General features: G+C 37.5%; 1 protein-coding gene across 1 annotated transcript in view; it reads left to right on the forward strand.

Moving 5' to 3' along the window:
* C6 (complement C6) overlaps nt 1-16,636 on the forward strand; it is a 61,533-nt gene that overhangs the window by 11,487 nt on the left and 33,410 nt on the right. Inside the window, exons 6-9 of the mRNA XM_021696508.1 lie at nt 609-756; nt 4,666-4,804; nt 9,722-9,922; nt 14,951-15,191. Coding sequence (XP_021552183.1) covers nt 609-756; nt 4,666-4,804; nt 9,722-9,922; nt 14,951-15,191 — 729 coding nt within the window. The remainder of the gene's footprint in view (nt 1-608; nt 757-4,665; nt 4,805-9,721; nt 9,923-14,950; nt 15,192-16,636) is intronic.

Below are 16,636 nucleotides of genomic sequence, written 5' to 3' on the forward strand. Positions count from 1 at the left end.
TACCTAGTGGTTAAAAAAAAATTGTCTTTTTAACTTGTTCAAAAAATAACTAGATATAATAAATTTTATGTTCTTAAACGTAAGATAAAAAAAAAATCACATAGCATTACTCTTAGGTGTCTGGCTCCTTTTACTTAACTGAAAATTTTAGAGATACAATGACAGAATCATCTGTACGTGTGTGTGTGTGTGTATGTATGTGGATATTAAATTATAGGGTTTTTAAAAAAAATAAAAACAGTGACCTTGAGTTTGTTGTTCTGAATCAAAACAAAAGTCTGAACCTACTGTTGATTTTCTCCTACAGAACATGATTTCTGCAGCGAGCTCACTGGAATGGGAATGGGATTCTAGAATTACCTCTCTTATTTAAGACAATCAGCCCAATGGTGACTAAATAATTCTACAATGATTCTTGTAATCCTACAAAAATAAGGGGAAAATATCAGTTTGGCATCCATTTCCGTATTTCCTAAATCTGTATCAAAAATAATGAAAACTTTCCCTCACCACTCTCCCTTGAAATTTAAAGCACTCACTCGTTTCAAATCTTAAATATCTTCTCAAACAATCATGTGTTGTTAATGTCGTTCACTTTTCTTGACCAGGCCGCTGCATTGCCAGCAAGTTAGAATGCAACGGAGAAAATGACTGTGGGGACAATTCGGATGAAAGGAACTGTGGAAGAACGAAAGCAGTGTGCCTGGGGAAGAAGCAGCATATTCCCATCCCCAGCGTACAGCTGATGGGCGCTGGGTAAGTAGTGCTCTTCATCGTTTGCGGGAGTAAAGGCATCTCAGGAGGAATGAGCTGGAAGCAGCAGTGAAGCGATGAGACACATGATTGTCCACCTTCCCCATTACCCTCTTATTACTCCCACCAGCCCTGTCTCCCACACGTGGCTGCTCTGCTCAGGCAGTGTGTGGCCATGATCCTCACTCCCATTTTCACCCTCAGTCTGTACCAGGCAATGCTAGGGGTGTTTCATAAACATGGTTTGTTTCCATTCTCATCTATCCTTCTGACAGCTCTGGGGTGAATCAGGCAAACGGGTGCCAGGGTGGATTCATTCCTGGGGCTAGGTCTTGAATGGGTGAGTAACCAATCAGAAAAGCACAGTTTCCTCATCTATATGTTGGATGACTACAAACCAATTTGAAGTTCTGTCCTAAGAATTCCTAATTCGAGTTGATTTCTGTGAGAGTGCTTCAATATCATCTTATCAATGTGCAGAAATGGTTTCCTTCTTTTCCTTTCCCTGGAAGAAAACCTCAGCCCAAAATTCCCACTGGATAATCACATTTCCTAAGGTTCTGATTGATGAGGGGTGACATTACAAATTCACCTCTTGTTCAGTTGATCTAGACTCTAGAGTTACAGATGGGGAGGACCACATGCTATGTGTACTTTGGCAGAAGGACCATGTGGCCCTGTGCCAACCAGAGCTGTTATCCCAAGGTTTCTCAGAAATGAGCAAAACCTGCTGGCTCGGGGACAGCCAGTCCTCTCCCCGCCTCTCCAGGGACTGAGAATTTTAAGAGCTGCTTACTGGAATCCCTTTCTAATCTGCTGGCCTTAGAATCTCTGCCCCTTCTCTAGCACATTTCTACCCAAAAAAGGTAGCCTTCTGGTTTGCTGTCCCTCTTTTTAAGTGCATCTCTCCAAGGAAGAATTTAACAAGACATACCAACATTCCTACATTGCCAGCGCCAGTCACCAGGTCTTAAACCTAAAGCAAGAATCAGGCAATAATAGCATGCTCTTTGTTTTTTCTCAGGCTCAACCAAGGTACAAAAATGTGTGTGTGTGTGTGTGTAATTTTTAATGGAATTTTTAAAGTTATAAAATATGACACATAAAGCCAAATTAGATTTAAAAAACCACTTTAAAAACTTAAAATATGAAAGACCATGATGTATTTGAAAGAGCAAAATATTTAAGGTCAACTTAAATACCAAGGAGGGGAGGAGAAAGAACAAAGCCGAAAATTGCAACATAGTTGACTTAACTCCTAAGACTCCTCAGGCATGCCCTGATAGAACCACCTCTAGAAAACTATCTTCGGGCTTCCTGCTACCTTCAGAGATTCCTCATGACCTGGGAGCCATTTTTTCTCAAGCCCTTTCTTGTTTGTGACAAACTCATAAGTACATTGTATAAGACAGTACAAGGTCAACAGTTTTTTACCTCATTGATCCCTCTCAACTCGGAAAACAAAAATGAATGAGTCTTAAAACACCTGTGTTTGTCAGGCTCCCATAAGTAGTCTGGAACGTTTTTTCCCAGACCAATTCCTCATACTTTCTCCGTCAACTATCCATTGATAAAAATTCAAATATGGATGAGAACAAACATCAAATTGTGCTTGCAGCTACTTGAGTATGAGATCCATGTTACAAAACCCACAGGAATCAGGCCTTAAAAAAAAAAAAAAAAGCTTTATTGAGGTATAATTCACATACCAGTTCTCCTCCTAGGTACCTCTTTTCCTCTCACATGACCACCCTTCTCACAATGCTCTGACACCAGAAGTGGGGGGGGAGTCCCCCAAGTCAATCTCTGTGACACCAACTGGGTGTCCTACAGTTGGACTCAATTCTGACACTTTCTACCTAAAGGTAGTGTCAGATGCCACAGGTTAAGGGCTCGGTCCCACAAGACCAGCCCTCCTCTGATGCTAATCACAAGTCCAAATTGTCACCTGTGATTCTGACACCTAGGAGGTTTTCAAGACCCCCTCCTCTTTGCTTTATTTGATAGAACGGCTCACAGAACTCAGTAAAATTTACTTACTGTTGTTAAAAAACAAAATTCAACGGAGTAAATGAAGATCTAATTGGCTTTATTCAATGATTCGTGAATCAGGCAGATAGAAAAGAGCTCCGAGGCGCTATACAAAATGGAAGACTTTTATGGGCAGAATGAAGCAGAGCAAGGAAATTTCTGCGAAGAGTGGATTCTGTCAGGCAAGGTCACCTTCCTTTGAGGGAAGGCAGGGGTTGATCAGGCAGATTACCTCACTAGTGCTGACCAGATAATTCTACATGGCTGTTTAAAGGTCACATTCTTGGAAGAGGCAATTAAGAACTGCAATTAGGTGAGGCATTAGGCTTGCTGACATGAAGCTTAGCCCAAGTGACTCCATTTTGTTATTTCTTTCTTTTTTTAAATACTGTTTACCAGTTTATTATAAAATGATGTAAAAAAGAATACAGATGAACTTCCAGATGGGAGAGATTAAGTAAGGCAAGGTATGTGGGAAGGGGCGTGGAGCTTCCATGCCCACCCCCAGGCACACCATTCCATGTGTTTACCAACTCAGAAGCAATCTGAACCCCACGGTTGTATGATTTTTATGGAGGCTCCATCATGTAGGCATGATTGATCATTGATTCCATTTCCAGCCCCTCTCCCTTCTCTGGAGATGGGAGATAAGGCTGAATATTCTAAGCTTCTAAACATGGGTTGGTCTTTCTGATGACCAGCCCCCACACAGGAGCCTACCAAGAGTCAACTCATTCGAACAAAAGACACTCCTATCACCCAGGAAATTCCAAGGGATTTAGGAGCTCTGTGTCAGAAACTAGGGTCAAAGACCAAATATTGTAACAAAAGATGTCCTTAGTGCTCTTATCACTTAGGCAGCTACAAGGGTTTTAGGAGCTCTGTGCCAGGAGCTGGGGAGCACAGACCATTATATATATTTTCTATTATCTTATCATATATAAGCCAGCATTATCAAACTTTCCACAAAACTTTTTTCACAGAATACATATTCATATCTATAAGAATTTAGAAATCTATTGGAGCATCTTGGAGAAGTTTTTCATCTACCACAAAACAATTTCTTAATTTCCATAATTTCTTCAATATTTGACTTGTGCTAAGCTAATGTCCTTCAGTTTCATCATTTGTAAAATAGGTGAAATAATTGTATCTATAACTGTATCACATGGTTATCATAAATATTAAATAACTATAATAGTAACATTAAATATAGATCAGACAGCTTGATATATGTATATGTATAAATGTGACATATGCATATATGTATAAATATATATGTATATTTACTATATATATACAGATACTAAATATGTATATTATACATATGTAATGTATATAAATATACATATATTAAATATTTATATAAAAATACACATAGTAAACAGTATGTAAGCATTTGTTAAATAAATTTAAATATTAGTTATTAATAAAAACAGTATCATTACAATTTTATTAAAATACTGCTATTACTATTTAATTATTAGCTCTCTATAAGAATTCCTTTACTGTAGCACACTGAAGGAAGTGAACCCAGAATAGCACCAATTATGTAATAATTTATTTTATAATTTGCTTCCAAAGTTTGTACTGGTGTGGTAAGTCATGAAATAAAAATAAACCTAAATTTTATTTCATGCTGAAAACCCAGAACAATTAAGTGAGTGGAATACGGAGAATCTAACAGAGCCAGAGGGGCTGACTTTTGACTTCCAGCCCTTTCCGGCTGCCTCACCATAAACTAGAAAAAAATGGGCTTTTCTTCAAGTCATTTGTCATGAGTCAAAAATGTCTAAGACAGGAGTTTCTTTCATATAAGTATGGTAAATTTTAAAGATTACTCTACATCTACTGAATTCTTGAAAATTACTTTGTTTGCAGGTATCATTTTCTAGCAGGAGAGCCCAGAGGAGAGATCCTTGATAACTCTTTCACTGGAGGAATATGTAAAACTGTCAAAAGCAGTAAAGCAAGTAATCCATACCGTGTTCCAGCCAATTTGGAGAATGTCAACTTTGAGGTATGACAGCCTATCCTGGCTGCCCTCCAATGCTGATAGTGATTATACACTAAATTTCCAATGAAAAATTATTGATGAATGAAGGGACAGAATACAAAGGTAATGAGCATTTTAAATCACCTATTATGGGTTGTTGTTTAATCCTTCCACAACCAGTGAGGTCAGTGTTATTATCATCCCTTTACAGATGAAAAAACAAATGTAACCAATTTGCCCATAGTCGAACAGCTTGTAAATCAGGGATTAGAGATTCAAGGTCAGGTTTCCCAAACTCCAGAGTCCATGCTTTCTCCAGTGAACATTTAGCTGTACCTTCTCCCACACAGATAAATAGTTTGCTTGATTCCAAATATCCTCCTACCATAGCTAGTTCTCTCAGGTAACCACAATAGGTAGACGTAAAAGAGCTTCTTAAACAGTTAGACATAAAAGAGCTTCTTAAAACATCAAGATGAAGCTAAGGGTTACAGGGGTAGTACTTCTTACCTTTCTTCCTATTTTATTAGTTGATTTGGTTTTCTGTTTGTTTTCCTAAGTGTAATGAGTGATATACTACATACTCCCAAAATCTAGCCCAGTGCCTTACACACGATAAGTGCTCCAAAATTGATCAACTAAAGTAAACAATCGATTTCTTTCCATTTATGATAAGAGAAACAGGAAAGACAGGATTTTAATAGTAACATCCAGGCATACAAATTTGACATGCTAGAGAGAATTTCAGGGAGTCCAATGATTTCTGAGACTGCTTTATTAATAGTATAACTTCAGCAGAAGTCATTCAATCCTTCCTTTAGAAAACCTTTTACATATATATAAATATAATCAGTTTTCCAATTTGATCATCTCAATTTAAAGCCATCTAATATGTATTAATGGGCATAGGGAATGCCCTTGGGGCCCAACTGCCAAATTCAAACACCTTCTGGGAGGTGTTGCAGATAGAAGTGACAAGGGTAATAACTGACCTCTGACCAAGTAAAGAAACTCCCCACTAGCTCCCCACAGATCCAGATGCTAATTCCAGAGGGCCCACCACCACCAAGGGAGGTGGAAAAGGTCTCATTGGTATGCTAAATAGGAACTCAGTATTACATTGTTCCAAAGAAATAGTAATTTTGCCAATAATAGCATTACTCTTGAGATGTATTGAATAAACTTTGGAGACAGAGCTAACACCCAAACATTTACATATAATACAGTTATGTTGGAGGATATCTTCTAGCGCCTAAACAACCAACCCATACACTTATTTTAAAATACAGTAATCCCCCCCCCCCCCCCAACCCGCCAAATACTGCCTATATTCTCCGCAAGCATCTATTTCACATAGTTTTACAACTTTAACATCTTAAACTCAGCTCATGGGATGAGGGCAAATTTGGGCAAATTTGTTATCTAAACATTTTATACTTAACAGTTTTGAAAGTACTTGCTTATATTGTTTTACTCACTTCCCATAACAACCTTCCCAAAAAAATAGAAGATTGTTTATATCCATCGTACCAAAGGAAGATCCAAGTTAGACAACTTTCTCGGAGTTACGCAACAAGTAAATGGCACATCAGAATTAGAACTCCTGGCTCCTGCTGCAGGGCTGCTTGAGCTAGATAAGACCTTGACAGTAATAGCAAGAAAGACATTAACAACCGTGCCCCACGTGCCCCACGTGCCTTTCCTAAACTGTCGTTTAAAAGGTATTACCTGCGAGATTCACCAATGGGGTGCTAGAGCTCGCTCTTCCAGCTTACAAGAGTCACTTGTTAAATTTTCAGGAACTTTGCGAGCCAGTTTATAAATATAGCCATTACTAAATATTAAATATATAATCTTTTAACTAAGTAAAAATACTAAAAACATAGGTGATAATTATTCAAAATTATCAATTCTCCGTTATTTTGCTACATTTTCCCATCTATACACTTGAGGTTACTTACATCTATTGTATCTATGTTATGAAAATGCTTTGTAAAAATTTGCTACCATACATCTCTTTCCAAGTTTGAATTAAAAGGCGCCACACAAGTAGCTTGAATCAGCTATGGTAGGAATAGATACACCATAACCAAGGGCAAGTGCTATAGTAAATCACAGGTTATCCCCCTCCCAGAGATTGGTTTGTAAACATTTACTAGCAGACCACTGGATCCACCCACATAACTTGGTAACCCAAGTCTGGGTGGCTAGGTAGATCAGGAAATACAGCCCAAAAATCCTCATTCAGAATAAAAGAGACCCCTTTCATTATCAATGTTGATCAAAATTTGTCGAACCGTAAGAAGCTGCCTGAGTTGATCTCTAACTATATGTTGTTGAGTTTTAGGTAATATTCAAGTGCTGAGGAAGGTGAATAACCAGATCCAAGGTCACAAGAGACTGGTTGACTTTTCACTGATCTCCATATTATTTTGTTCATGCTGTTAGCAGGCAGCCATGCAAATCTAAGCTGTACCTTAATGAAAACAACAGAGGAGGAGAAATTCAGCAGGCATCTGACTTCCCTTCTCCTATAGTATTGCAGTTCATTAAGGCAGATGAAATAATGGGCTGGCTGGTACAAAAAGATGAGAGGCTCTTGAAAGGAAGGGAAGGGAAGGAAGGCACTGGATAGGAAGTCAGATTAGAAGACCATAGGAAGAATTCCGCCCCTCAGGGATCCCCCAGCTGCTAACTGCAGAGCTCAATCACCATATGATTCCTGCATCAGCCCCCAGAGTTGTACCACTTACTCAGGAATACGCCTCTCTTTTTCTAGGTGGTGCTGCTTTGCTTCTGGCTGTGTGCTAAGCATTTGCTGTCAGCCGCAAAGTGCAGAGTGTGGTTACCACTAGACTTTGATTCTTAGCAAGACACTGACCTACCTAGACATGGCCTCTTGCTGCAACCCAAAGCTATGAAAACCTTCATAGCTCTGCAATCCCTCAAATCCTCCCCAAATCCCTTGTGAAATCCACAACTTCAGGTAGTGTCTCTAACCCACAGAGCACAGGAAACCAGGTGCCACCCAGTCCTCTCCAACCCCCCAGTCCCTCTATCTCGCCTCTGCTCCTTTCTACAAACCCATCTCCTTTCTTTAAACTCCAAAAGTAAAAGTGTCAACGCACATCGAGTCATAGGTCATCAGCCCACTGGATCTACAGACAGTGAGGATGGATGGGCTCAGCGATGTATGTAATGATATGTAAATGAGGATTAAAACCGTTTCCCCAGAGTTTGGTTATCTCTTCCTGGGAAAATCTATACTTTCAAAAGTTGCCTTGGCTTTCTATCATGGAGCAGCATTCCCATCATCTCTCTCTTTCCCTCTCTCCCTCCCTCTCCCTTCCCCATATCTGCTCAGCCAACAACTTCTGTGAACTTACTTCCTAAATATCTTTCAAATGCCCTGGTTTCTCTCTATCCAACCACCACTCCCCTGGACCTGGCCATTATTCTGTCTCATGTGGCTTATTGCAACAGTTTTTGTAACCGCTCTCCTCGCCTCCACTTTATTAACTCTAGTTAACCTGATCTTTGCAAAACACAAAAATGATGGCAACACTCTCGATTTTTCATTCAATTAGTATTTTTAAGGAACCTATTACATGCAAAATCTTCCTTTAGATGTCAATCCAAATACCTTCTCAGGGCATGCAAGGCCCCGCCCAGTTTCCCAGTTCAGTCTAATTTTTCAGCCCTGCTCACCCATAAACCTGTTCCTCCACCAAGTGAATATACATGGGCAGATTTTCTCTGAGCTTCTGCCCAGGATACCTGAGCCCTCTTCCTTCCATGCTAATATTTTTTTTCCTTTAAGCTGACACAGCTTTTCTTGTGTGAGAGCTAATTCATAAAACAAAATATTTGTAGTTTGAGCTTTTTAGAGAAATGGTAACGAAATGTCAGCAGCTATACTTAAATATGATCCTATTGCTTCATTGCTAACCGAGGAGCTTCGTTTGTGGGCCCTTTAAATGCTAACTAGCACTGTAGTATCTGAAAGTAACACTGAACTTTTGACTGTATCTTACTGTTGAGCAAGACTCTTCTGCAGCTGGGTTATTTTGTCTTTCCTTCACTGATCGTACAAGCTATTTGACTGTGGCATGCAGTTTGCCTCACAGTGCATTTTAATACTGAATATTTTAAAACAAGAAATTTCCCCATTGCAAACCAGACAAGCATCTTTAACATAAAGTACTCTTCAATAAATTTACTTTGCAACTTCTTTTTTTTTTAATTCATCCATTGTCTCTTTTTACCAGCATAACCATAACAGGGATTTAACTTGTACTTATCCTACTCCACTCCTAGTTCAAGTCAAGTTCCACTGGTTGTTTTTCTCCTCTTCCCAGGCCCCTTCAGTGAAGGCTGATAACCACTTGCCAGGCAGAACCAATCGATTATTTGTCTGTCCCACAGACATAGCCAGTAGAGTGCCGATGTCCAATATCTAGAGGAGGCTAAGTGGGTGGGAATGGAACCAGGGCAGGCTAGGACAGGATCTGTCCTCCCCTTTTATAGGCCTCAGTTTTCTGGAAGATACCTTCAATTAGTTGCAAAGAACGTCAAATTCACAAGCAGACTAAAAATAGCCCTTGTTGCTTATGACCCTGTTCAGTCTCAGTTTAGGAGTCGTTTCCTTGATGAAGACTTCACCTGGAGTGGCCTCTGGGTTTTACTGGTTATTTATGCCAATCCCATTAGCAGCACAACACTTCCCACATTGAATTAAATGTCGGTGATTGTTTTTCTCCCTAGCTAAGCTATTGACTCCCTGAGGACAGGGACTAATTTTTTCCTTTATACCTAGCAAAATGGGTCTTCAACAAATATTTATTGAATGCATAAAGGCATGAAGGATCATTGCATTAGATCTTAACAAGTAGCTCTAATATTTCCTAAGTTATGTCTTATTTCATATGGATTTTTCTCCAGGTAAAAACTGAAGAAGATGATTTGGAAACAGATTTCTACAAGGACTTAATTCGTCTTACAGAGAAAGACAATCAACAAGATTTATTTTCGAGGGAAGGGCACAGCAGTTTTCGTATACCAATTTTTTATTCCTCAAGGAAAACTCAAAGCACCACCCATAACCGTGCCTTCAAACAAGCCATTGAAGCCTCCCACAGAAAGGTAATCAAAATGGTTCCCAATCTGTTTATTCTTTTTGAAAAATTAATGCCAAGTCCAGCAATCATGCAATGAGAAGGGGAGAGTTTTTTTACATCAAATCAGTAGGATTTCTAACACAAATTTAAATAGATTGACCTTGTTATATCCAATTTCAGAAGTTATAGAGGTAATATATATAATGATGCATATATTTGGCTGTATTTATGGTTGTGTTCTCTTTAAGTTTTCTTTGTCTTACTGTTTTAGGTGTATTTTTTATAAACCACATGTAACAGACCTTTGCTTTTTAAACATAATCTGACAGGCCTTTGCTAGGGAAATTTTGCCTTTTTTGATTTAATATACCCACTGAAATACTTGATCATATTTCTTCCATTTTTAATTTTTCTTATTTTATTTTCTTGCTGTTTCCTATTTCTTTACTTTTGCTGTCTTTGTCACATTTCTGTTTACTGCTTTTTGTCCTTTTGGTCATTTTGGAAGTGCTACTAAACTTTTAAATTCTGCTTGTGGTTATCTTTCTTTAATTAACAAGCATAATTAAACCTATGTTTTTCTTCTATCACATGATGGGGGCTAATATCTATAGGCCCCAAAAGATGTTTTACTTCTCTATACCTCACCCCTACTATCTCCTTGAGAACGTATCTACCTTTCTGGCCCCCCACCACTATCATTACAGGCCTCCAAAACCTCAGTTTTACTGAGATAGTTCAAAACCTTTGTGTTCCCTTCCTTAGGATTCTTTTGTGTTCATTTTTATATTACACATATTAGTTTGTATTTTATTCTGACTCTTGTCTTCTCTGTTTAAAGATTCCTCATATAACACTTATAAATTCCAAGTTCATAGTCTATATTTTACATTTGTGTTATATTTTATATATTATATGTGTATGTGTGTGTGTGTGTATACATTTACTCCCTAAATCCTTATATATCTAAAATGCCTACGTTTTCCCTGAGCAATAAAGGAATATCTTGGCCAAATATAGGAATATTGGATCATAGTCTTCTTTTCTTGGTAGTTGATGGATGTTATTCCACTATCTTCTACTTTTCATTGTTGCATAGGAAAAATCACATGCAGAGCTGATTTTCTTTCTTTTATTTTCTCTGTCTGGAAATTTATAACTTTATTGTTATTGTTTAGAATTTAGGTTGTATCCAAGTATTAGACTTCTTCCATTAATCTTGCCAGGATCCAGTGAAATTCTTTCAATATGTAAAGATACATCTTTATCCATTAACCTTTCTTCTTCTGTTCCTTTTTCTTTTATTATTCGTATATGAAAACTCCTGGACATGTTTTCCAATTAAGGGGATAGATTTCTATTAGACATTTTTAGACATTTACAAATCTCTTTTAAAATAGTATCTATTCCTCACTACAACCACCACTGTGTACTATTTGTTTTTTCCAAAGAGATGAATGGACAGACTGAGCCCTGAATCATAGAACCTGAGGGGAGAGGTGAAGAGAGTTGCCAACACTGGAGCAGATGGGACCAGCAGCTGGAGGGCACCATTTTGTGGTTCTTCCTGCCTTTACCATAGTGCCTCTCATATTTTTATTTATTCACCCATTCATACACTTACATAAATAAGAGATTTTATAGCACTTTATCGATAATTTTCCTAGGCATTTCATATATCTTCAAAAGACCGCTAAGAGGGAATCAGAGTAGATATTTTTAATAACATTTTACAGATGAGTAAATTGAAGCCCATACATTTATTTTTAATGCAAGTAATATTTATCTGGTATCTACCATGTGTCAAGTACTACACTAAAGTCCATGAAGCTAGGTGGTTCCTGTGATCTTACAGTGAGTAAATGCCAGAGTTGGGCATTGAAATCAGTTTGTCTGATTTTTGCCCACTGTTCGTATCTACTACATTACACTTCAAGCTATCTGTTTATTCATTCATTCATTTATCCATAATTTCAACAAACTGTGAAAAGAGTAAAGCTCTGGTGATATGAACACATAAAAGAAGAGAGAATAAAATAGATTCCTTTTATAACATAAATTATTAGTGCGCTTTAGAATGGGCTATAGGTAGCATAGTGTTGCTCAAACTTACCAAATTATATTTTTTCCTTTTAAGTTTTTATTTTAATTCCGGTTAGTTAACATACACTGTTATATTTGTTTCAGGTGTACAATATAGTGATTCAACATTTCCATACATTACCCGGTGCTCATCACAAGTGCCCTCCTTCATCCCTGTCACCCATTTCACCCATCGCCCCTGCCTACCCATCCCATCCCCCACGACCATAAGTTTGTTCTCTATAATTAAGAGTCCGATTTTTAATTTGTCTCTTTTTTCCCTTTGCTCATTTGTTTCATTTCTTAAATTTCACATATGAGTGAAATCATATGGTATTTGTCTTTCTCTGACTGACTTATTTCACTTAGCATTATACTCTTCTAGTTCCTTCCATGTCATTGCAAATGGCAAGATTTCATTCTTTTTATGGTTGAGTAATGTAAATTGTATTTTTTCTCTTCCAAGATTTCGTTTAAATTCAAGTTAGTTAACATATAGTATAGTATTGGCTTTGAGAGTAGAATATAGTGAGTCATCACTTACATATAATATCCAATGCTCATCACAACATATGCCCTCCTTAATGCCCATCACCCATTTAGCCCATTTCCCCCCCCCCCGCCCTGCAAATTATATGCTTAAAACAAGTTGGAATCAGAATTACTAGGAAGTAAACATATACATCCCATGGCCCTTCTCTTCACTTACTGATTCTGAATATCTGTGGTTGGGCATGTGATTCTGGTTTTTTTTTTTAAGTCCCCCAGCTTTCTCTAATGTCACATTCAGGATTGGAAACAACTGTTTAAAAATATAGTCTATAATGAGCAGGGAAATGGAGATGTTCAAAGAGACATAGATATATGCATCAGTTTCAATGTTAAGATTTGCTTCACAAAATGGTTTATAAATATTTCAGACATGCTAGAGATCACTCGTAAAACCCTTATCTGTGGATAAACAGCTGTTATTTGACCCTCTAATAGTCTGCCCCAAAGTGGAAACATTTTAGGCTATTCACAGTATCTGTTGGAACTTATGAAACTGCTGATATACAACCATTTTTTTACTTACAAAATTGTCAACTTCATCAGGTTGATCCTCAACATTTTTGATCAGATCTCCAACATTTTTGATCAGATCTCCACAGAATAAGGAAATCTCAGGTTAAGTAAAAAATGCTGCTGCAACCTTTCTTAGTCTTCAAATAGTGAAAACAAGGCACCCCACACTTGAAAATCAATCCAAGTCCTTCAGTGGAGCTTAATGCTTTATTTATTTATTATGTCAATTTCAGATCTGACTAAACATTTTTTGGGCAGATAATCTATTTCAAAGTCAAAATACCAGTTTTCTTGGTAAGATTCAATGCTTTTCTGAATTACTTTATGACGTTGAACCCAGAAAAAGGTGGTGAAAATAAAGCAAAATCTCACAGAATGTTGAAACAGATCATACATGGTTAAAAACCTACTGTCATGTCATTTTTAGTCTAAAATAGCCAGTTTTAGCCATCATGCACTTGATCAGTGTGTGTACATGTGCTGAGTTGAGTTAGCAAGGTTTTACTTGTATTTTTTACAATTTAGTTTGTAAACAACCTGGAAATTTTGAGCCATCCATTTCAATGCCCGTGTCCAAACAGGCATTTCAGATACTCTGGAAGTGAGTGTGCTTCTTACTAAAAGTAGAATATCCATCCATCTTTCCAAAGCCATGGTTCTAAAAATTCAAGTATTAAACTTGAAAAAGAATTAACGGACACTGAAAATGTAAGCTCCTCAGAGGGATGAACTTTGTCTACCTTGTTCACGTCTGTTTCCACAGCATCTGAGGTAGCTGAGCAATAAATGTGTTAAAGGCAAGAAGGGGACAGGGGTGGGAAAAGGTAGGGGAGAGAGAAAGGAAGAGAGAAGGAGAAGTGTGAATGGTGACTCTTTTCAATCCTTGTGATTATTTCTTGTCTTTTGTGTTAGCAGCCATTTTATGCTGTAATTATAGCACACAGGAAAATAGCTATTTAATAATTTACAGCTACGATAAAATTCTTTTGCTAAAATATGCTCCTCTCTCTGCTATTACTCAAACACTACAATTTGCTAAAATTGAGAGGTAGATAAAGGATATAAATTTTTTTAAAAGGACAGTATATGTGGGTATACTCATAAAACTCAGTGGATATATAGAAGGACAATTTAATGGAATGAGATTTGGGTATAATACCAACCACCAAATCATAAATTAACCTGACAGAACAAGAAATGATTAAAAAAAAAAAAAGAAAACCCAAAAACCCTCACACAGATATTCCTATTTATGGGTAGAGGAGAGAGAATATAAATAATGTTTAATTTTAACCCTAAGTAATTTTGAATCATAACATTTTGGAGTTGAAAAGCGGTGTGGTGTGTCACCCACTGCACAGCCCTCACCTGTGCCCCAGATGACATTTCACAGACACTTCAGGCCTCAGAAATATAAATGCCTTTTCCCAGTTTGGGACAAAGCTGTGACTTGAATCTCAGTTGCATAGCTTTCAATTAAAAATTTGTGCAATCCTTTTTCAATGTTTTGCATTAGCAAGGCTTTCGAAATAAACACTCAGTAGGGACACAATCATGATTGACACTCAAGAGTGAAAGATTTACTTTTCCAATCATTGATCTCTTTTTGGTCATCTGTCTACAAAACCTAGGCCTCGGCCACACAGTTCACGTTCCTGAGATAATCTTATCTGTTCAGCACTGTGAACGTCTCAGGAAAAAGTCCTGGGAAATACAACAAAAATTCTAATTTTGTGTGTGAGAGCATGCCACGGAGAGTTAAAGTTGTTAGCACGCTATGGTTAGGATGAAGCTGGTGATCAATAGATGACATTTAAAAGCTTGACACTTCAAACCTTCATTACTTTTAATCATCTTGGGTTTTCTTTTCTTTTCTTTTTTTCCTCTTTTCTCCTCTTCCATTTAGGATTCTAGTTTTACTAGGATCCATAAAGTGATAAAAGTCTTAAACTTCACAATGAAAACTAAAGATCTGCAGCTTTCTGATGTCTTTTTGAAAGCACTTAACCACCTGCCTCTAGAATACAACTTTGCTTTGTATAGCCGGATATTCGATGACTTTGGGACTCACTATTTCACCTCTGGCTCCCTGGGTGGCGTGTATGACCTCCTCTACCAGTTTAGCGTCGAGGAACTCAGGAACTCAGGTAAGCTTTTTGCAGCCCTCCCTTTTTTTTATCAACTTGATTCGATTGCCTGCAATTCGTTTTTCTCTTACTCTATTATTTTAATTCCTCCTTATCGACTTTTAGACTCTGCTTTATTTCCAAAATGATATGAAGAACAACCAAAAGGTATACACTCAAGCAAATAAAATAAAAATAGAAAATTAGAACAAAAAAGACGGAAAAATAAATATACTTGACCTCTTTGATTGGACATTAGGTTTGTTTCTGAATTTCCTGACACCTGGGAACATCATAAGCTACACAGTAGTAGTAACCTAAAAGAGAGATGCATGCTATTATCTCAAGAAAAAATGAAATTTGTCCTGGAATTAAACTCTAAAAGACAATTTACTTATAGCATTTTTATAGGAGATAATAATTTTATAGAAAAATAATTATAGGAAATTCACTAGCAGTCTTTTAATGATTTTTCAGTAAAAGCCAAGGGCGTAAGATAAAAGAACAATTAAGGATTTGACCAGGGACAAAGTTAATGTGGGCTAGATATGTACCTACTGGTGATAAAACTTGAAGCCAGATGAGAAAGTTTTTGAGGAAAGTTTGCAACTTTATGCTTTGGGATATAATCAGGGATATTTTTCTGCTTACATGTGAAATAACAATATAAGCCTTGGTTTATAAATAAATCTTGGTTTCTTAACTGTTACCTTAAATTGCCAATTCTAATTATTAATACAGCTTAAGCACCTTTAGATAAATTTGTTTTCAGACTCCTTTGTGAAATGACGCAGGGCCCTTGTGATGATTCTATCATGTGTCTCTTAAGGACATGCTTAGGAAACTGTATGGTAACCAGAACTCAACTGACCAATTACCCCAGATAAATAAGAATTCTTGATCATGTGACTTTTACACAATAGAAATCAGGGGGTGCCTGGGTGGTACAGTTGGTCGACTGGCTGACTCGTGGTTTGGGTTCAGGTCATGATCTCAGGGTCCTGGGATCGAGCCCTGCGACCGGCTCCACACTCAGCCTGGAGTCTGCTTCAAGATTCTCTTTCTCTCCCTCTGGCCCTCCCCGTGCTTTCTTTCTCTCTCAGATAAATAAATAAATCTTTTAAAAAGAGAGAGAGAGATCAGGAATTTATTTAAAAAGACAACATCAGTCCCACCCTGGGGTCAAGAGAGTGTCAATCCCTTTCTTACATCTCGTGATGGCAAATACTAATGTTTCATGTGGCTGCCCTCAGTTATTCCAAATTTTAAGTGACTAGATATCCCTCATGGTCTACTTTCCTAAGAGAGAAGATGGGATAAGTGTCTTTGAGAAGGACTTTCAGTAAGAGAGCCTAAAAAATTTTTACCTGACAGAGTTACTGAAATCCAAAAGATTTATGCTGTGCTGGGCTTTCCACATTGCCTAACCCTAATGTTCCACTGGAGCAATGTTTGTATGATGAATT

Source organism: Neomonachus schauinslandi, chromosome 7 (assembly GCF_002201575.2).
Source record: "Neomonachus schauinslandi chromosome 7, ASM220157v2, whole genome shotgun sequence".
NCBI classification, from domain to species: domain Eukaryota; kingdom Metazoa; phylum Chordata; class Mammalia; order Carnivora; family Phocidae; genus Neomonachus; species Neomonachus schauinslandi.